At 37.2% G+C, this 19,600-nt stretch overlaps 3 protein-coding genes across 9 annotated transcripts; all 3 read right to left on the bottom strand.

Annotated features, from left to right (window-relative positions):
• Positions 1–624: 624 nt before the first annotated feature.
• On the bottom strand, positions 625–6,801 carry LOC140886621 (small RNA 2'-O-methyltransferase-like). 2 transcript variants are annotated; one of them, XM_073293297.1, is made up of 10 exons: positions 6,502–6,801; positions 5,519–5,879; positions 5,139–5,228; positions 4,101–4,558; positions 3,527–3,769; positions 2,430–3,367; positions 2,102–2,253; positions 1,909–2,025; positions 1,287–1,424; positions 625–1,183 (listed from the first exon to the last, which is right to left on the bottom strand). In XM_073293297.1, exons 2-10 carry the CDS (start codon positions 5,789–5,791, stop codon positions 731–733), a joined length of 2,862 nt encoding a protein of 953 aa, XP_073149398.1. In that variant the 5' UTR covers positions 5,792–5,879; positions 6,502–6,801; the 3' UTR covers positions 625–730. The 2 variants fall into 2 exon arrangements, with proteins under 2 accessions (XP_073149398.1, XP_073149400.1); XM_073293299.1 differs by lacking the exon at positions 6,502–6,801 and adding an exon at positions 6,035–6,119.
• A 394-nt stretch (positions 6,802–7,195) lies between these two features.
• On the bottom strand, positions 7,196–13,137 carry LOC140886975 (probable 3-hydroxyisobutyrate dehydrogenase, mitochondrial). 4 transcript variants are annotated; one of them, XM_073293942.1, is made up of 11 exons: positions 12,738–13,059; positions 12,215–12,303; positions 11,918–12,032; positions 10,927–11,077; positions 10,260–10,342; positions 9,480–9,575; positions 9,008–9,150; positions 8,827–8,911; positions 8,529–8,608; positions 8,119–8,202; positions 7,196–7,513 (listed from the first exon to the last, which is right to left on the bottom strand). In XM_073293942.1, coding segments are annotated over exons 1-11 (1,050 nt in total). In that variant the 5' UTR covers positions 12,861–13,059; the 3' UTR covers positions 7,196–7,512. The 4 variants fall into 4 exon arrangements, with proteins under 4 accessions (XP_073150043.1, XP_073150044.1, XP_073150045.1 ...); XM_073293943.1 differs by having other exon boundaries at positions 12,215–12,287; positions 12,738–12,844; XM_073293944.1 differs by lacking the exon at positions 10,927–11,077 and having other exon boundaries at positions 9,485–9,575; positions 12,738–13,137.
• Positions 13,138–13,273: 136 nt separating this feature from the next.
• LOC140886974 (LRR receptor-like serine/threonine-protein kinase GHR1) lies at positions 13,274–18,046 on the bottom strand. 3 transcript variants are annotated; one of them, XM_073293939.1, is made up of 5 exons: positions 17,646–18,046; positions 17,356–17,549; positions 16,227–17,232; positions 14,500–16,038; positions 13,274–14,090 (listed from the first exon to the last, which is right to left on the bottom strand). In XM_073293939.1, the coding sequence occupies exons 3-5, from the start codon at positions 17,095–17,097 to the stop codon at positions 13,507–13,509; spliced, it is 2,994 nt and encodes a 997-aa protein (XP_073150040.1). In that variant the 5' UTR covers positions 17,098–17,232; positions 17,356–17,549; positions 17,646–18,046; the 3' UTR covers positions 13,274–13,506. The 3 variants fall into 3 exon arrangements, with proteins under 3 accessions (XP_073150040.1, XP_073150039.1, XP_073150041.1); XM_073293938.1 differs by having other exon boundaries at positions 16,227–17,549; XM_073293940.1 differs by lacking the exon at positions 17,356–17,549.
• Between the last annotated feature and the right edge of the window lie 1,554 nt (positions 18,047–19,600).

Genomic DNA, 19,600 nt, shown 5'->3' with positions numbered 1-19,600 from the left:
ATATATATTTGGACATATGTTTTGAAATCCACGCAATTGATTTTTTTTTAAGAAAATGTATGTTTATAATAAAAGTTAGAAGATTATTTTAATTTTTTTTAAACATCAAAGTAAAATCTTAAAAAATAAATAGAGTCAGTTTGGATACATAAACTGTAATTTAAAAAAAAACATTTAGATAAGTTCAGTTTTTTTAAAGTTTTTTTATTAAAAAAACAGAAATCATTTTGTTGTTTGGATAAATATTTAAAATCTTTTGATTTTTTATTTAAAAAAAAAAAAAGCAGAAGTAGAACTCAAAAGCCAGAGAAGATTCTAGCTTTTAAAAAAAAAATACTTAAATCGTTTTTTTCAAAACAAATTATATAATCAAACACAACAATTTTTAAGAAAAATGTTTTTATCCTCTTGACTAAACCGCTCTTCGATGACCAAATAGTTTTTAAAACTTTTTTTTAACATTTTATGATGGTACCATTCGTTAAATAGTTTAGGAACTCACCCAAAACATCTTTTAGATGTAGATATAATTCGAATTTAACTCATTAATATCAAGTTCAAAATTCAGATTTAAATTTGTAGCCCACAAAATTCACGGGAATCCACCAAAAATGCAAAACCCTATATGAAATGAGGGAATATAAATAAGTCTCTAATGCTTATATTCACTAACGCTGCAGTAAAATGTCATAAAACATTGTTCGAACCTAGCATCATGTTCAAAAAACACCTATTCTTTTTTAGGGAGCAAATCTTCTGTATTCCACTCCCATAGGACTACATATTGATGACCAAACTCCATTTTGGCCACACGATCACGATCATAGTCATCATTACATCGTCTAAATATTGCGATTTGGGACGCAAATCCAGGTTCAGTATCAGCAGATCCGCCGACGCCACTAAATGCAACACTGTAATTATGCCTAGCAGCCAAATCAGATGCCCAGCGATTGAACTGTGATCTAGTCCATTCAAATTTATGGTCATGATTTCGGAATTTACAGCTCTGGGCTTGATTTTTTTCGTCTGGATCATCTTCTAGGCTTTGTAGCGTAGAACCCTGAAGAATGACATTGTACTCGTAGTTTGGGGTAGAGACAATAAGAATCTTGGGACAGAAAGAGCTGAGGACTACATCGCCAAATAAACGCGCGTCTTTCTCCTCCATGTGCTCAATCACCTTTCAGAATCACGATTTCCAGGTTTAGCAAATCAGAGACAAGATGAATGAAAAGTAAACTGGAGCCATAGCAGATACAAAGTGAGAAGGGAGAAACAAGTACCTCCAAGCAAGTTGCAATATCAAAGCCGTGCAATCGGGAATCATATTTCGTGATTGAGCCATCATATAGCACTGCAGACTTGATCGCGCTAGATGTATCCTTGGCATCCAGTAAGCTGTTTAATTTAGTGTGTAGCGACTGCAGTGGTGGAAAGATTACTTGTAATTGGCTACAACATTTAAAAGATTAAACAGGCAATCTGCCAAGAGAATCAGCTGGAAATAAGAATAGATCATATATGTAACTGGAAGTCGTAAACCTCCCTTGCTACAACTATGAGTCATTTGGCTTGAAAAATCGAGTCGGGAATGAACCACAAAATATTACCTGTTTTCTGGCCAAAATTATTGATACATCAATTAAGATATCTTGTGATTAGTGTAATCAAGATGGAGCGCCTCAACAAATAGATGACATCACTGATCATCTCACCTCCAATCAAGCACGCCAAAGATTGATTTGGTGACAATTTTTTGGGGAATGGGGGAAGTTAATATCTTGTTCAAGATAGCATCAAACGGCTTATAACAGAAACGAAAACAGACTTGCAGAGAGAAAAACTGTTGATATGACAACAAAAACATCAAACAGCCAAGATACCACAGCAGTAAATGCTACTTACCTTGGCTGCTCGTGCAAGACTCCTCTGCGAAATATCAACACCTACAATTTTTTCCAGAGAGGTAGGATACAATAGCAAAGAATCCAATAAGCTTCCAGAACCACAACCAAAATCAACCTGCATTGAAAGTGAATCAGTCCCAAATCCCAAAACATCATAGTTGGAAAAAAGCATGGAGTATATCAGCTAATACCAACGAGGATGCAGAAAATTCTTTAATATGTCGCACTGCAAATTCAACACGCTGCTTTGACAGAGGGGGACTGAATAAAGCTTGCTCCATTCTATCTTCCAATGGTTCTGTCAACCGCAATAGAGTTATATTGTACTCCAATTTGCAGCTTCCTGCCAAATAACAACACAGAAGGAAAGTGATGCAAAATAAACTGATAAGAGGATAAAGAAGCAGGAGTTTACCTGGCAAAATTAGGGTCTAGTTATTTTAGATGAGCATAGTATTCAGTATAGCCTTATAGGAGAGATTCACATACAAATAAAAAATGAAGGCGGGAACTGCTTACTTGAAGATAATAACGATAAAGTTGCTGCAGCATCACCAGCTGCTGCCAAAATAAGCTCACAGGGTACCAACTCTGTTTGAACATTAGAAGACTGGCCAACAGCCATTTGTGCTACAACAGTTTCAAGATCAGGCAGGACTGCTTCATTACCTACCTCAAATTCAAACTCTTCACAACTTTCAAGGTGTTCCTTCATGCAGTCTTCATCACTGACCAACGAAACAGAGTAACATACAGAAGCTAGATAGCCGTTTGACGGAGTGGTTCCAGAACTCTGACCCCCAATAGCAACAAACAACGGTTCATCTTTAACTACATCACTACTGCAGCTATAGTTTAATGATTTGCAAGCTTGAGCAATTGCGATTCCACATTTATGAACAGAATGGCATGATGCAAACTCCTTCAAGAAGTAATGAAGAGATAAGTGAATGTCAAGTTTTTCAGCAACTGCTTTCAGCTTCTCCAAAGGTGTGTCAGGTTTTTCAAGAAATATATCCAACCAAGATAGTACTTTCAAAGCAGCACTTTGGATGGCATCGGTCTGCCTTCTATAAGCTTCTTGGGGCGAACATTGTAAGATCAACTCCTGATTTTTTGAATATAGTTTTACTTCACAACTAGATGCTTCAGTAGATCCCACCAGATTGCCACAGCCAGCAGCAAGGCCTGCTTCACTTTTTTCTTCTCTATCAGCCTCCATTACTTTCAGCTTTTTATGGGATCCAGGTAAATCTTGTGACGAATCCAATGAAATTAATTGAACAGATAAAACAGGTTCAGATAGATTATGAAAACGACAGATTGTACAAAGTAGGTCTCTTGGCAAGGAACCTCTCCAATTGCTTCTTGTAGTAAATGCTACCGGCAACTTAGCAGCGAGTATTGCTTCTCTAGATATCTTATATGCCCCATTAGGTATCTTGTTCACAAGTATCCTAGACAAAGAGATTAAAAAAACTATCATTAGGTGACATGCAAGTTCTCAAAGCATCAGAGTAGAATTGTCCCCATGTAGGAGTGTTGCAGACTGAAACACTTATATTTCAAAAATTAATGGGGACGATTAACAGCCACCAACAGAGCTAGAGTCCAACCTGTAATACGTGCGCAAGGAAACAGATTCATGGAAAAGATCAGTAGATTTCCATGTGTAACCGACAGATGCCAAAATTGCATCACCATATACAAATTGACCAGAGAAGTAACTCGCCCTCTCATTTAGAGATCCTTCAAGATGAATGTGTTGTTTCACATCAAGCTCTGATAATTGGTCCCAGAGATGTCGCTTGGCAGCACAGGAATATATTCTCAATTCGGAGGAAGCTTTGCCAATCGTTCTGCATATGATTTCGTTTTTATTTAGTCACAGATAGAAAAACAGAAACTTGCAAGACTTAGAATAAAAGGGGCAATCACCCACTAAACATGAATTACACAGCTCATTTTCGACATGCATGTTTCTCATTGGAGATAAATTCTACTTGTAGCCCCATTAGCCCAGATAAGAAGACCAGATTCATGATTAAGGACTTTAATTATTTTCCAAATGTTAGCTAAGCAGTGTTCATCAGACCTAAAATCGGTAATGAACTTGATCCAGTAAGTTCTCCGAAAGTAGCAGACAGAAGAGAGTACCCATCTTCCATCCCATATATGTACTAACCTCACCTAGATATCAGAACATTGGAAGCCTCATTTACACCTAATTCCTGTCCAATAACGTCAAGGTAATAACCAGTTGCAGCAATGTTAAGCTTCACAGTTTCCACATCCTTATCTAGTGAAGCTGGAATCCGTACTACTTCAATTGTACCGCCATAACACAAGCTTGATTCATGGTCTGTAGAAGGTTGTATAATCTCAGGAGGATACGGGTTTCTCTTCTTTAGTGAAAGTTGCTCCTCAAATGACAAAACCACATCAGTTTGTTTTGCTGCTGCCTTGAGAACTAGTGACATCACTAGCAGTGAACTCGATTCAGCCGCAGGATTTATGTGTTTACATATGTTACCAATCTTTGCATCATAAAGTGCTATCACAGACACAGGAACGCAACCATTGAAGTGGCCTTCTCTTCTCAAAGCTGCTCTGAAGTGACCACTGAGTGGGTGGAGAGAAGAAAGGAACTTCACAATCACCAAAGAAAAAGGGAAACTTAGAATAAAAAAGTGAATGGAAAGAAAACTTCAGCAGCATATAGAACAAATTATAAAAAAAACACAGATCCAGAACAGTCCTTCATGAGCTAATTATCCTTGTTGCATTGTAACATCAACCGGCAACCAACATGCAAAAGAAACAATCTAATTTTTCAGTTTGTTAAAGAAAACAAGGAACAAACGCCACACACACGAACCAAATTACATTAGTTGTTGAATAATCCCATCTCAACAGAAGTGCTAGAACCCCTACTACTATCGCCCTTAACCACAATCTGTATAAATTCAATTTGCTCATTGAAAAAGATTTAAAATTTAATTTAAAATAACTGAAGGGAAGATGAATCTGATGTTTAAAAAGGAAAATTTGAGAATAATGATAGTGATGACGATTATGGAGAGAAATATCAGAACTCCGTAACAGTGAAGACACATTCGAATAGAAGGAAAATGCGCAAAGTATGACAAGGAGAGGCAGTTCATTCACACAAGTCCATCTAATAAGCTATGCCACCCAGACTAGATCTGATATAGTGCAGGCACATACCTCATTAGCAAATAGAAAAACAAGACGGCTAGCCAAATCATCCCATGCTTCAAGTATGGTAGGATTATATTCTTTCTGACGAATTCCAAGCTGCAAGGCACATTTAGATTTTACAGATAAAAAGTGCATGCTTTGGGATATTAACATACAGATTTCAGCTGTCAGGGCCAGAAACAAGGACACCGAAACAAAATCAAGATAAATTCAGGGATGAAATAGCTGGAAAATCATGGGTTTATCATACTGATTTTTGTACAAGGTCCGTACGTCAGAAACAAACAATTATTTGAATATATGAGAAATGATAATAGTGCTTGCTGGGTTGCAAAAGGAAGAAACAGTCTAAAACTTTGTTACCAACAAAGAATAAAATGTGAAACCTTTTCTATGGCCTTCTCTGCAGCTGATTGTTCAGCATCCTTTTTCCTTTTAAAGATGTCAGAGACAACAATAATTTCAGGAAGCAGTAGGGTGCATCGGTAGAGGCAGGGTCCCTTCTGCAGGACGGCTAGCCCTGGACATCCGTGTTGAGTTAAATCTTGTACTTCCTCGACCTTATAGATGGCTTTATCACCAAATCTCTGATGTATAATCGCCTTGGGTGTCATCGGTGACTTTTTTGCGGAGTTAGATGTGTATTTCACTGTTTCCATCAATATCCCAGCACTTTAGGTTGGAAGTGAAATCTTATTTGGCAATCAATAATCATCCATCAAGAACTGTGTTCCCAGGGCCAAGCTCCTGCACAAAGTGAAAGCCCAAATGCTGTCATTCTTTCCGTGTAGTAGACTAGTAGTACACAAAACAAGAATATTATTCCGCATATGATCACATCATTGCAATAAAGGACGGGATTCTATAAAAAGCCATGGTTGAAAAAGGTAAAGAGTTCCCACATTGAGCCTCAGCAAGGCAAAGGTCGCCCAAGGCCCGGTTCTTGTGGCCTAAAGGGAACAAGTATTTTCCAAGGGCTGAAGATAGAATATGAATCCACTTGACCCTTACCCTGTTCTTAAAAGAATATATATCCATTATCCAATATCCATTCACTTTGTGACCAAGAGAGATGAACATAAAACAAATCAAGATTTACCAAAAATAACATCATCATTCCACCAAGAAAATCATAAGACGAGCAATCACTTTAAAAATACATTCACTTAGATGCAGCTTTCTATCAGCCAAACGCAGAACACAACACAATATATGAAACTCCCTTTCAGTAACGCTTTAAACTTTCCAAGAACGGAATGAGAAACCCAAAAAAAAATTAGCCCAATGACCAAAAAAGGTAACATTTCACGACACCACCAAAGAAAACAAAAAAGGGTTTTTGATTAAAAAAAAAAACATAAAACAGTACCTTCACATCGGCAATGCTCACTGTGCCAACGCTCCTCTGCATGATTACGGGTACTAAATCAGTTATCAGGGTGTTCTGCGTGATTGGCACACCAAAGGTTTTCCTTTTGTCCTTCAAATTTTTTTTAAAAGACACCCAAAAGTTTCTCAGTAGTCAGTAGGCCGTAATACTACTGGGTTTTGGGTTTATGCAAAGGAGACGACTCGTCGGAGACCAGGAGAGACCCTTTTAATTAATGAGAAGCGGATACCTCCGTTGCCTTTCCCTACAGTTTCCTGCAGTGCGATTTCCTAAAGAACAATGCCAGTACTACCAATACGTACAGACGTCTCAAAAAATATACATATATATTTTATAACAATCGTGATATTTTGCTATTATCTTGTGATATTTTAATATTATATCGTGAAATTTTGTATTTAATATATCACAAAATTTGATAAAAGATTTTTTGTATTGAATTTTGTATGATGTAAAAATTATTGTACATATTTCGTTATACATATATCAATATTCGTTAATTCAATGCTTACTAAACCCAATGTGAAATATAATTTTGAATATATTTTTGTAACTTTCAAATAATATGTGTGTAACATAAGATAGAATAATATATGTTAGTTTAAAAAAGAGCAAATTAACTATCTAAAATTATATATATATATATATATCAAAATTTATATTTGATGGCAACAATACTAATTCAAATAAGATAGGAGTTATATTTACACATCATTTTGTGTAATTTACACGTCATTACATGCGTAAAATTTATTCACAAATAAAATGTAAATAACAAAAAATAAAATGTAAATATCATCGCTCTTATTAGATTTACACGAAACAAACAAGAAGAAAGCAAAAAATAACAAAACAGGTAAGTGAATATACAATCGCATTCGATTAATTTGGTATCGTGGGGCCGTAAAACAAGTTCCGGAGTTGTGTTGCCATGGCGCCGACATAGTCATAATCCTCCTCTGGCCACCCATTATCATCATTAGTATTGAATCTGAAATAATTTGTTATGGATTTGAGTACATAAAATTTAGTGTAATAGAAAATCGAAAAGCTTTAAAAGAAAAGGGAAAGTAAATAAATTTGATGCCACTTGCTAAAGTAAAAAAACAATACGTACTTTAGCAAAATGCAATGAAAGTTGAGGAAAGAATAATCTTTTACGCTAGGGAATTAAAGTATGTTGTGATCCTTTTGTGAAAGCACAACTTAAATCGAATGCAAGTATTGCTGCGCCATTTTAAACAAATAAAGAAATTCCACAAACCTGCAGTTAATAGAATTTTCAAAAGTAACATTTTTTAATCTTAAAAAAACATTTTTTTTAATATATATATATACACCCTCCAGACAATCCAAAGGTGGATATTTGTTGTTCATAATATTTTCAACGGACCCCACATGCAAGACCACATAACAACCATTTATGCCTTTACAAACTATCACCCAAGCCCCCAATTGTGCAACTAGCAGCAAAAACCAAGCGAAAAATTGGAAGAAAAGGAAGTTATAAGAGATAAAAACATGTTTCCAGTATGCAGGAGAATGGGCAACAAATAAAGAAAAGTTTTATAGAACAAAGATCCAAGATGAAGTTACCACTCATCCTTGCCAGAAAAATAATGGCGAAAAACGCAGGAGAAATCCTTTGTTCCATGACCTTCGTTGCAAAGCTCTGTGAATCTGCAAACCATGTTTGTGTATTATCAATTCATCATCAATTCTTGTTCTCATATTTAACATACACGTAAAGTTCTCATCAGTACTTCATCATATGGGTAAGCTCCTACTCTTAGAGTAGGGAATCCATAATATTTTATGGGAAACAATATGTTTGTAAAAAAAAAGTTTCACAAAGAGGGTTGACAGCACCACTGATCCCTCTTTCTCCCAGCCAGAAAATTATAAATGCCGGATCAAGTACCGGAAGATGTCATCCCAGGGCAAAATGAAATGGGTTCAATAAAAAGTTTGCTATGCTCTGAAAAAGTTAAAAGCTCAGAACTTACATCCTCTCAGCTAGAAATGTCAATGGACTAGATAGGCCAACTTCTTTGGCTGATACTGCTGCAAGGCCTAAATCTTTTGCCTAAATACAAAGAGGAAAAATGAACACGACCACATAAAAGTTTGATGCGAGTAATGTTCAAAATATTCACAAAAAGGGACAACAGCAAAGTTAAAACAGATGCATTTTCAACAAAGCAAAATTTGATTTATGAGGTATGTGTGAAGCAGATTCGATTGGAGATCCTGTGAAGAGTACTTAGCAAAAATCAGCTTATATAAGGTGATGGAACCATGTACCATTAGTTTGGCAGCAAATCCGCCTTCATAATTCCTGGAAGCTGGCACTTCATCCATCACTCCAGGCACTGGATTGTAAGTATCGCTGTGAATGATATAGAAAATTGTGTCATCATATTTACGACACGATGCCTCGATCGTGCATTAATTTATTCTAGTAAGATATCAAATAGCATTTTACCTGCTCCAACAGCGAGCACTTGAAGAATTAAATATATTTGCTAAAGTATGGGCTGAAATTCCCAGTGATTGACCAAGTGCAAAGGCTTCAGAAACCCCAAGCATACTAACAGCTAAGGCCAAATTGTTGCAAATCTTTGCTGCCTAGATAGTAGCAAAATTAGAGAGTTAGTTCTACCAAGTGTTAAAGTCTATGATTTTGTAAAGGAACAGTGCAAGCGAATATCCATTCAAGTGACACTAGTATTCTCTTTCCACTTGCTATCTTTACGAGTGAATATTATTGCAATATAGTGTAAAGGAACCTTATATTCAAACATTTCCTTTGTTTACTACAAAAAAGTAGTTGGAAAAAGGGGTTGTGAATGATAAAAAGCTAAAGGACAAATCATATGCTACTCCCTCAGCTTAGAGATGCTTAAAAATTTGAAACCCACACACACATGAGCACAAGGTTGCAAGCAAGACAATACCGAACCATTTCCTGGGCCACCACAGTACGTGATGTTTTTGCCCATTGAGAGAAGCAAGGGCTTTGAAGACATATATGCTTGCTCTGAGCCACCAACCTGAAGAAGACATGTCATATACTGCTGTAAGTTCAAGAATCTGAATGATCCGGCTGCTGCAGCCAAAAACAAAAGGCATCTTAAAAAAATGTCAAACAACATGAACTTGGCTCTCTCACAGAACATAACTTCACATTTCAGATCAACCTCATGAGACCAGCTTACAGTTCTGAATCATCGTAAACTTATCAATGGAAGAGAAAGGACAATGAACAGTTGAATATTAGACAAGAAAATTTAACTGTTGGATTGCTAGATTCGTACAATAAGAGTTAACAATCAGCCAATCACCAAAAAAGACCTTGTATAGCAAAAGGTTTGAATGATCAGAATAATCACGCAACAGGTTTGAATGAGGAAAGAAAAATGATTGGGGGTTGATCCATGTTACTTATCTGAACAAAATTTATCAAGCAGAAGTGGTGTTCCGTTGAATAGCAGCCTATTAATGCAGATAAAATTTTAACAGTATGACTCGTTTCTTGAGATCAAAACTACAAGGGCCCTTGTTTCCAAAAGACACTGGAACCAACGGAGCCATGTCTGGGAAAAAATTCCAACAATCATATCAAAATACAATGGTTTTCGAAACGTCACATTTTCCGCTATTTGCTGTACTAGAATCAAACAGAAGTACCAAGAATACTTTCAAGGAAATCAAATCAAAATCTTCGACAACTATACCATGAAAGTGAGCGACCCAGTCTCAGCTGATAGAACACCGCCAGATACAGGTGCATCCAACATAGCAGGAGACTCACCATCTCCTAAGGAATATATGCAATCAGATCTTACAACAACTCACAGAAATATGTGCAACCAGATCTCGAACTATGGAAGATTCAGTAAATTTATGAATATCATAACAGGGATACGCATCGACTCGCGGAATCTGCTCTGAAGAAACTAAAATTAAATCAGGGGCAATGAGTTTCTTAAAGAAGTAGGAAAGGTTTTGAACTTCAACTTTGTTGACACAGATTCTGTAAGAACAGGCATTATAAATTGTATCAAACCATTGTTGTATGGTAAAAGATTCAAATTGCAGTATTATGCATCAAATCGAGAACAATATGTACAATGGATGAGAACATCGTGACATATTTTGATGGGAAAAAATGCTCCTTGACCATAAAGAGCAAAAGGCATTACATTTACGAGAAAGGAAGTTTAGAAAGACCGGGCATGATTTACAGTGTAGTCATTATGTTCAAGGACAAAATAAATACCAAATAGGCCATAGATATCAATCAGTGAAACATAAGAACACTGTAGCAAATGGTGAATTTTTTAATAATCAATCAAAATAAGAAACAAATTAACCATTGGATGGTTAAAAATGATAACATACCCCTATCTTCCTTTAATTTACAACCAGAAATGGCTCTAGAAACTGTTCTAGACGTTTGTGGATCAATTGTAGAGGAATCTATGAACAGCTTTGGTCTAAGCAAATTTCCATCACTAAGGAAACCTTTTGGTCCAGTGTAAACATCCATCACCTAAATATACAAGAACGTAGAATTTATGCCTGATGAAAGTGAGATAGATACATGGTAGCAAAAGAAATTCTCAAAATAACTTCAATGCCAATGGGTAGAAGTTTTTTCTTCATTTTTGTTTGGGCCAATAATAGAGGATGTGCAACAGATTGACAGGGATATTGATCATAATGACATATTTCAAGATATCTACGATACAGGAACAGAGCTCAGGACCACATAAGCTAGCTAGCTGAGTGTAATCCTAGAGTTAATCAACAGTTAAGATGGGAGTATCAGGTGCAACTAAATTCATAAAGTGGGGACTTGATATCTTGATTGTATATTCATCAGAGTGAAACCTTGTAATAGTTCAACCAAATTCAAATCGAAATTACTTCAAAAAAATTCAAATGGAAATATACGCAGTTGGACTTAGACACTCTTCTTTCACTGGTAATTTCATAAACCAGATACAATATGCAAGAGAAAATGAGAAATCCAGGAGCCAAAAATTTTGAGCAACATCAAGTTGATCAACAATGTATCGATTCTGAATAACTAGTATCTTATAAATAGTTTATACTGGTTCAATGATTTGAATATCATCCATTTGGAACATTTCCTTAAAAAAGGAAAATTAGTTTGTGTTCATGAGAAGTAGTTCACATTGCAACCTCTTTCATGATTTTACATCATCAACACTTGAACCTTGGCTGATTCTTTTCCATCGTCTAATATGTAGATCCTCTTTACGATTTGCATCATGTAATAAATCATTCCAAGATTATAGCCACGAGCTTTGATGATATTAGATGGCTATATATTCATATAGCAATACAGGTTAAATTAAAAGCTTACATGTGTTGAAGATGGCAACATAGTGATTACGACATCACATTCTTCTGCAACATCAAAAGGTGAATTTTTTGTAAGAATGCCATTGTCAGAGTATTTCTTCATGACATCAAGGTTTCTGCGCCAAATACAGAATAGAAATGATCTTGTTATAAGATTTATGGGCTCCCAAGAACTGTCATTTTCTTTCGTTTATAAACAATGTCAATAGATCGAGACAAGTATGATGAATCAAGAAAAAGGTCCATGTTATACATGAACACTGCAACAAGGATGGAAATATGGAGATGAATAAATTACACATCATGAACCAGGACATTGTATCCAGCTTTAATCAAGTTATTTGCCATTCGAGATCCCATGTTTCCCAGCCCTACGAATCCAACTCTCTGTGATTAAAAAATTGAACAATAAACTCGTATGCATCAGGATAGAAAACCACAATAATGTTTAATAAAAAAAAATCACATGATTTATGATTAAGTTCAGTAGAAAATGATTCATCAAAGATGCGGGTACTCATTCTCATTTCCTTGGTTTCACGCAGCGGATTAGCAGACAGGAAAAACTTACGACATCCAATAAGGGCGTATCTAATTAATTCACGCAATGATGATTTACAAAATACACGGGAAAAACCAGTTCTCTTGCTTTAAACGGAAACCAGTAAAATATAGCTCATTCAAGATTCGGGGAACTGAATTTCACTCAAGCAGATAATTGGACCCAAAAAAAAAAGCAAGAATGAGCGAACGGCAAAAGAACACGCAAGAATTTCAAGACATCCACGAGTTGCAAAAAGATAAAAGAAGAGAGCTCTTACTTCGAACTGAGAAGAGAAAAGGGATGACGAACTCATGCGAGCCCAAGAGAGGTTATATGTGATCTTGGAATTGCCTCTGTAAAGAGACGCCAACCATTTTCTGTAAGTATTACAAGAACCCATTCTTGAATTTTCCCGAAAATTCTTCGCCCTTTTAGCCAAAATCGAGAACGAAGGGAGAGAAAATGGGTTGCTTTGATCTGGTAAGAAATAATGATTACAGATCGCCCATCGCCAATGTTTTCCAGTGTGAGTGATATTTAAACGTAGAACGGGTTTTGGTAATAAATCCCATGTTTAAAGACGTTTTCAGTGTCCTTCCGAATTTCATAGGAGTAAAGCCGTCCGCATCGATCCTTCTTTTGTAACAGAAATTCATAATCAACATGTAAATATTATTTGTTTTTTAAGATACTTTCCAAAGGTTTGATCTTTGTAAACTTAGGAGGCTTTATATTAAAATATGCAAAATTATGATTTTTTAATTAAATTTTGTAATAATTCAATCAGATTCCAAACCAAAGATAAGAAGCAAGTTCGAGCAACACAATTATGATTCATCTGCATATAAAAGCATAAACCCAACACATCAGATCTCATCCAGCAGATGAGGACTTTTGTACAAATGAAAAGACCCGATATAACAACAATTTTTTGGAGAAAAAGCTAGCACAACTCTAGTTTCCTATTTCATCTACCCAAAGAGGGAGCTCAATGAGGTGGTTGATTCCCAATTCACATTCCGTCCAACCAAACAAACTTACCAAAACTAAATTGACGAAAGGTCCTCATATATGGTCTTGATACCGGGCCTCTCAGATACAGCACGGATGCATCTTAGAGCTATTTCAAGAACTTTCTTCATTCCCTTGTCCGCTGCTGGGATTGCCATCTCTGATGTCAATACAGAATCGAAACAATCCGATCCTCGACCTTCCGCCACCCTCAAACGAACCCAATCAGTCAAATCAACGCCTCCATCTTCACCAGAAACTACATCTCCTGCACATTTTCCTGTAAGAAGTTCCAGTAAGATCACCCCAAAGGCGTAAATGTCTGATTTGAAAGAGGGCAGAGGTTTCTTTATAGCAGCTAGTTCAGGTGCACGGTATCCCAGCACCCCAGCATCAAGAATCTGTTCTATGATGCCTGATTGGGTCATAAGGCGGTGCAGACAGTAATCAGCCACTCGAGCATTGAGATCAGGTCCATCTAGTAGTATATTGGTAGCTTTAAGGTTTCCATGTGGAATGGCTCGGTCAAAATGGAGATAGTTCAGGCCACGTGCAACATCAACTGCTATTTTGAGCCTCTGAGCCCAGGTCAAGGGTGGACCCTTTCTTCCCGGACGATCTGCAAATGGGGGATGGTTAGGAAGTATTAGATACCAATATTTCAGTTAAAAAACGACAGTGTAGACTTTGTGATCCTCGTGCATTTTACGAGGATACAGGCTTTGTGCCCATGCTTGTAACCACAGTTATATATTTTGGCTCTCAGGATTTAGTAGCTTATACAAGTGATGTCACCAAAATTTACGGTACAAAAATTAGTATAATGAAACTGTAGAACCTATGGACAATCAGTTTGATTCAACAAAACAAAACTGGTGCCATTTGAGAAAGTAGGCATTTTGATAACATCCAAACAAGAGGTCAAGGAGATAGATCAACAACATAGAATTTTCTCATAAATCAGGGAAAAAAACATAAAATAAGCCAAGACATGCAAAAATTGCTCAAGAACATAATACAGTATTTACCATAGAGAAAACCAGCAACACTTCCTGGAGATATGTAATCGGAAAGAATAAGCTTCTCGTGTTGTGTTGGTCCCCAGTAGTACCCTCTCAATCCAACTACATTTGGATGTTTGATGTTGGCAAATTTTTTAGCTTCTTTCGCGAATTCCTTTTTCTGCTTCGCAACTCCTTCCCTCAACCACTTCACAGTCAAGAACATCCCGTTGTCCATAGTTGCTCTGTATGATGTCCCATGGCTGCTTCTTCCGAGGACTTCTGCAGGTGCCCTTGATAGTTCCCCGGCCGAAAACGAGATTGTATCATCTAAAAAGTAAAGCTCGCCAGCCAGTTGGTCAGGAGACCTGACATCCAATCTGGAAAGATTTTCTGCAGTAAAGGAATCTCCTGATTCTGGAGACCATGATAATTGGCTGGGCTTGGATGGGGAGAAACCAGTTACAGCGGCCATATTTTCATCGGGACTAGTTATCTCTACTGATGATCCTTTGCGAGATGTAACAAGGTCCTCTGCTGAAACAACCAACCCACCAGCACGGACTCCACCAAAGCTTGAAGTATTTGTTGACGTTTGATATCTAGCATGTTTGTCAGTTGCATGTGGCAAAAGCCTTTTCGATGCACACTTGTAATATATGAAAACGGCAAGAAGTATCAAAATGAGAATCGCAATCACAAAAGCCGATATTACTACCACCTTGATGACAGTTTTCAAATGTTTCTTGCTTTTATTTCCATCTGGAATATGGTCAGAACTGGGAGGAGGATTGGGGAACTGCAACTGAGGATTGCCAGGGTAGAAAGAAGATAGAGAAAACTTCCTCAAGTTTTCTGGTACAACACCAGAGAGATCGTTATACGATGCATTAAAGCTCTGGAGAGTGTTAGGCAAATTCTTGGGTATTGGACCAGTAAAATGATTCCGAGAAATATCCAATGAATTTAAGATACTCAAACCACCAATAGAAGTAGGCAGAGAACCAGAGAAATTGTTGCCTCCAATATTAAGCACTTGAAGTGAGGACAGATTTCCAAACCCATCAGGGAAGTAGCCATCAAACTGATTATCAGAAATATCAAAAACACGGAGATTTGAATCACCCGAGGGAGGAGAAAAATCAACGCTACCAGATAGTATGTTGCTCTGAAGGTGAAGTTCTTTCAGAGTAACCGATGTTAAAAGAGCAGGTAAAATTGGTCCATCCAACTGGTTGAAGCTGAAATCGAGGGTAGTGAGTTTTGGGAATTGCAGGATAACTTTCGGAAGAGAACCATTCAGGGAATTGTGGGACAGGTTCAGGCACTTTAACCGCAAAAACTGAGCAGTTACCTCAGGAATGGATCCCACCAACTGGTTGTGGCTAAGATCGAGGATTTCTATGTTTCCCCATTTCAGCATCCGCGATAAGTTTCCTTCAAATTGGTTTCCCGAAAGATCAACTACCGCACAGCTTCCCGTCAGCAGTGGAAGTTCGCCAGAAAGCACGTTTGAGGAGAGATTGACGGTGTTCAGTGTAGTTGATGTGATCATACTTATTGGCCCTGTCAAGTAACAAAATTTGTCAGTAGTTATTGCAAGATTGATGGGGCTCTGCATTTTTATTTTATTTTTTTGAAGAAGCTCTGCATCAATTTCCCCAAACAACAAATTTAGAATGTTTCACACAGAGAAAAAGAGGATGCCATGATAATGTGAGGATAACACCACAAGTTTTCAGCAGTAGATGTACCTGAGAGGTTGTTGCCGCTCAAGTCCAAGTCGGTTAGCACCAATGAATCTCCTTTAAGAAGATTGTTAGGAATGTAACCAGAAAATTTGTTGTTACTGAGTTTCAGGACTTGAAGATCATACACAAAATTGAACCCCGGCAACTCCCCAGACAACTGATTGTAGCTCAAATCAAGAACCTCCACAGTACCAAAAGTCTCTGCCACACCGCCACTGACAAGTGATCCTGTTAATTGGTTGTGACTCAGATTTAAATGCTTCACAGATGGCGAAATACCCTCAAGAAAACTCTGATGCTCTGCGGCAGCACTTCCGAGTAAATTCCCACTAAGATCAATATGACTGGCTGAAGTAGCTAGCAGAAATGCAGGATCCAATTTATCATCAAGCTTGTTGCCGTGCAAGTCAAGCACATCAAGATTTTTCATCAGGTCAAACCCTTTAGGGATGCTTTTTGTGAAGCCGTTTAGTGATAGATTAAGATACACCATGTCTCTCAACCTCGTCAAAGATGAGGGCAATGGCCCAGAAAGGGAGTTGCGGCTAATGTCTAAAGAAAGGACGGAAGAAAGTCCAGAAATGGAATCTGGGATCAAGCCAGAGAAATTATTTCCCGCCAAAGATAGGTTTTTTACGCTGCTCATTTTTCCAATTTCAGGTGGCAGTGACGAGGAAAATAAATTGTTAGAAATATCGAGATATTCAAGATTCTTGAAGTCACCAAGGGTCGCAGGCAGCGTCCCGGATATTGAATTGTTGGAGATTGAAAGCTTGACAAGCATTGATAGATTCGTAAACACCCCCAAATCTGTGTCCGCAGTCAATCCCACATTGTCAAGAACAACAGCGGCAACATTGCCACCATTACACATCACCCCATTCCAGGATGCAGGACACCCATTGAAATCAATCGATTCATCATTCCACGAATCAAGCACAAAACCTGTTGGGTCATGAGTAATTCCTTTCTTGAACTCAAGCAGGGTCAGAATATCCTGGGAAGGTAGCTGCCCCAATGCACAGACAAAGAAAAAACCAACCATGAAAAGCCTAACTATCCACATTCTAACCTCTAATCCAAGAAAATGATTTCAAGATTTCGCGTTCAAATGAAATGCATTAGGTCATACAGCATTCAAGATCCAAACTTGCAGCCCAATGAGTTAGTTACACAAGCGAACAGAACTCCAACACAAAGCACCCAAAAATAATTTTTCACCCTTCGCTAACAGAACATTGGCCCCAACAATGCTCGTTACTTCCACTAGCACAAGCATTAGGCGACTAAAACAGTGCGTGTTCGAACCAGAAAAACACTTCCGAGCTACACAGAAAAGGAAAAAACACAGTTTGGCTACTACGTAGAACATGGCAAAACATGAAATGACTGCATTTTCAAAGTCACTTTCAGAGATCTAACCAGAGGAGAGAGGAGCAGCACTCTTCACCTCAAGATAGAGCTCCCGTGACAAACAAAGATTGAAACTCCTATCAATGTGGGGGCAACTCAACCACTGTACAAAGAAATTTCAAACTTTTTTCGAGCCCTTTTCAGCACAGTCCACAACTGAAGCAGAGAATGAGGCTGGCGAAGTATGGGTAGAAGAAGCTCTTCAAATCTGCATTGTAGATGCATTAAAGACAATGTAATCCATGAACCCACAAAAGAAAAAAGTTGGCCTTTCAAAAAACCCTAAAATTACATAACATTTATGGGTGAGTGTGCATTTGTCTCTTCTTTAGCGATATTATTATTCAAAACGACGCACTCTCTGCAGATAAAAGTTACTACTTTCTCTCTCTCCGAATTCCACCATTGATTACATTTGTTCCATTGTTTGGAAATGTTGCTTTCGTCGTATCTGTTCCGTTCATGCTTAAATACTTCTTATTCACTTAAATTTATTTTTTAGATCAAAGGCGAAATTTTTTTTCATTCTACCACTTGAAAATTCTATTTGCAGAATAAACAACATTTAAACCGCTTTATTTAAATAAAAAAAAAGGAAAGAAAAATTTAAACCGCAAAAAATCAAATTATAAAATAATTAATCAAACGAAAACCGAAAATTAAAGGGAGGAAAAAAAATATATTATTGGTTTATATTTTATTTGAAATCGAAATTTTAACTTGTCCCCAGGGCAATTTAAGTAAAGAACGTGTGTCACTTTCGGTTTCATTTGGGCAAACACCTCACGATGAGATAAAAAAAAATGGGTTCATCGTACTTTCAAAGTGTGTTCTGAGTTGGCGTAGCAAGTAAACTATGGACAAATGAATCAGAAGTTCGATTCTTCCATCAACAATTTTCGGTGAGTCTGTCCCACATGGTTTAATCAGTGTGGCTTATCTTGCTAGCTCGATTTTCAAGTTATTGCATTAGTCGGCCACTATTGACAAATAGTCATGAGTTTGATTTCATCTTATCAACACCTTATAAATCGAGCTTATCCCACGGGGCTTGATCAGTATGGCTTACTTGGCTAGCGCGGTTAGCAAATTATTGCGTTAATCCGAAGGTTTATCTAATGTACATCGAAAAATAACGGCTATGAATTATCACGTCAAAAAAAAAATGAGTTCATCATATGTCAGTATAATAAAACCGTTATATTACATCTAAGAGTCTAAAATTATTTTGGTTTTGTGATGGACTCTACAGTCTACACGTTCAAATCAAATTTGAAACATATTGTCTTTATGCTAGTATGAACGCAACCTAAAAGATGTTCGAACCAGACCGACATAAACTTCTATAGTCTAAAATTATACCAAACGGCAAATGTGGGGGGTTAAAGCTGGCTTGAGAACTCGAGGGAGCAAGTATTCTTTGAAGTGGTGCTTGTTTATTTGCTATGTTGAAAAAAGTAAAAAATTACATAAATATGAAAATTGACATGTTGGAGTTGTATAAAAATGGGATCCCACCACAACCCTTTTGACTAGGGTTTCGTGATCTTGACCTCCTCCTTGTCCTCGATATGTGTGTGTGTATATATATATATATATTAGTATAGTATCGACTGTTCCCAAAGTTCACGAGAATACATTTACGGGTGACCGTGTGTGCTCTGTTCTGTTCACTTTATGGAATCTTTATAGTGGAAAATTACACATTGGATTCCCAGTAACAAGTAATAACTGTAAGGTAATTATCATTTTTTTTAGACAAAAAGATGTCTAAAACAAGTTGCGTATGAAAAGAGAAATATATATATTTAATAAATGATGATAAAACTACGTATGGGAGGCGAATTAGGTGGGGGACTGATTAATGCGTGGGACATTTTGTCAGGCCTCACTGGTCCAATCCCTGCAGGATGGGGAATCGATGGATTGAGAGTGCCCCCATGCATTTTGCACAGAATACTTCC

This window comes from Henckelia pumila, chromosome 3 (genome assembly GCF_033568475.1).
Source record: "Henckelia pumila isolate YLH828 chromosome 3, ASM3356847v2, whole genome shotgun sequence".
Taxonomy (NCBI): Eukaryota; Viridiplantae; Streptophyta; class Magnoliopsida; order Lamiales; family Gesneriaceae; genus Henckelia; species Henckelia pumila.
The sequence above is the reverse complement of the archived record's forward strand: the minus strand, read 5'-3'. Positions and strand labels throughout refer to the sequence as shown.

Excerpts from the sequence above, each read along its gene's own strand:
- LOC140886975 (XM_073293941.1), bottom strand. The coding sequence starts at position 12,860 with ATGGGTTCTTGTAATACTTACAGAAAATGGTTGGCGTCTCTTTACAGA. Across the intron at positions 12,304-12,737 it reads TTTTCTCTTCTCAGTTCGAA|AGAGTTGGATTCGTAGGGCT; the intron begins GTAAGAGCTCTC and ends TTTTAATCACAG. Across the intron at positions 8,203-8,528 it reads ACATTTCTAGCTGAGAGGAT|ATTCACAGAGCTTTGCAACG; the intron begins GTAAGTTCTGAG and ends CATGGTTTGCAG.
- LOC140886974 (XM_073293938.1), bottom strand. The coding sequence starts at position 17,289 with ATGTGGATAGTTAGGCTTTTCATGGTTGGTTTTTTCTTTGTCTGTGCA. Across the intron at positions 16,039-16,226 it reads GAGCGGCAACAACCTCTCAG|GGCCAATAAGTATGATCACA; the intron begins GTACATCTACTG and ends GTTACTTGACAG. Across the intron at positions 14,091-14,499 it reads TGTTGCTGGTTTTCTCTATG|ATCGTCCGGGAAGAAAGGGT; the intron begins GTAAATACTGTA and ends CCCCATTTGCAG.
- LOC140886621 (XM_073293297.1), bottom strand. The coding sequence starts at position 5,791 with ATGGAAACAGTGAAATACACATCTAACTCCGCAAAAAAGTCACCGATG. Across the intron at positions 4,559-5,138 it reads TTTTTCTATTTGCTAATGAG|TTCCTTTCTTCTCTCCACCC; the intron begins GTATGTGCCTGC and ends GTGATTGTGAAG. Across the intron at positions 1,184-1,286 it reads ATATTGCAACTTGCTTGGAG|GTGATTGAGCACATGGAGGA; the intron begins GTACTTGTTTCT and ends TGATTCTGAAAG.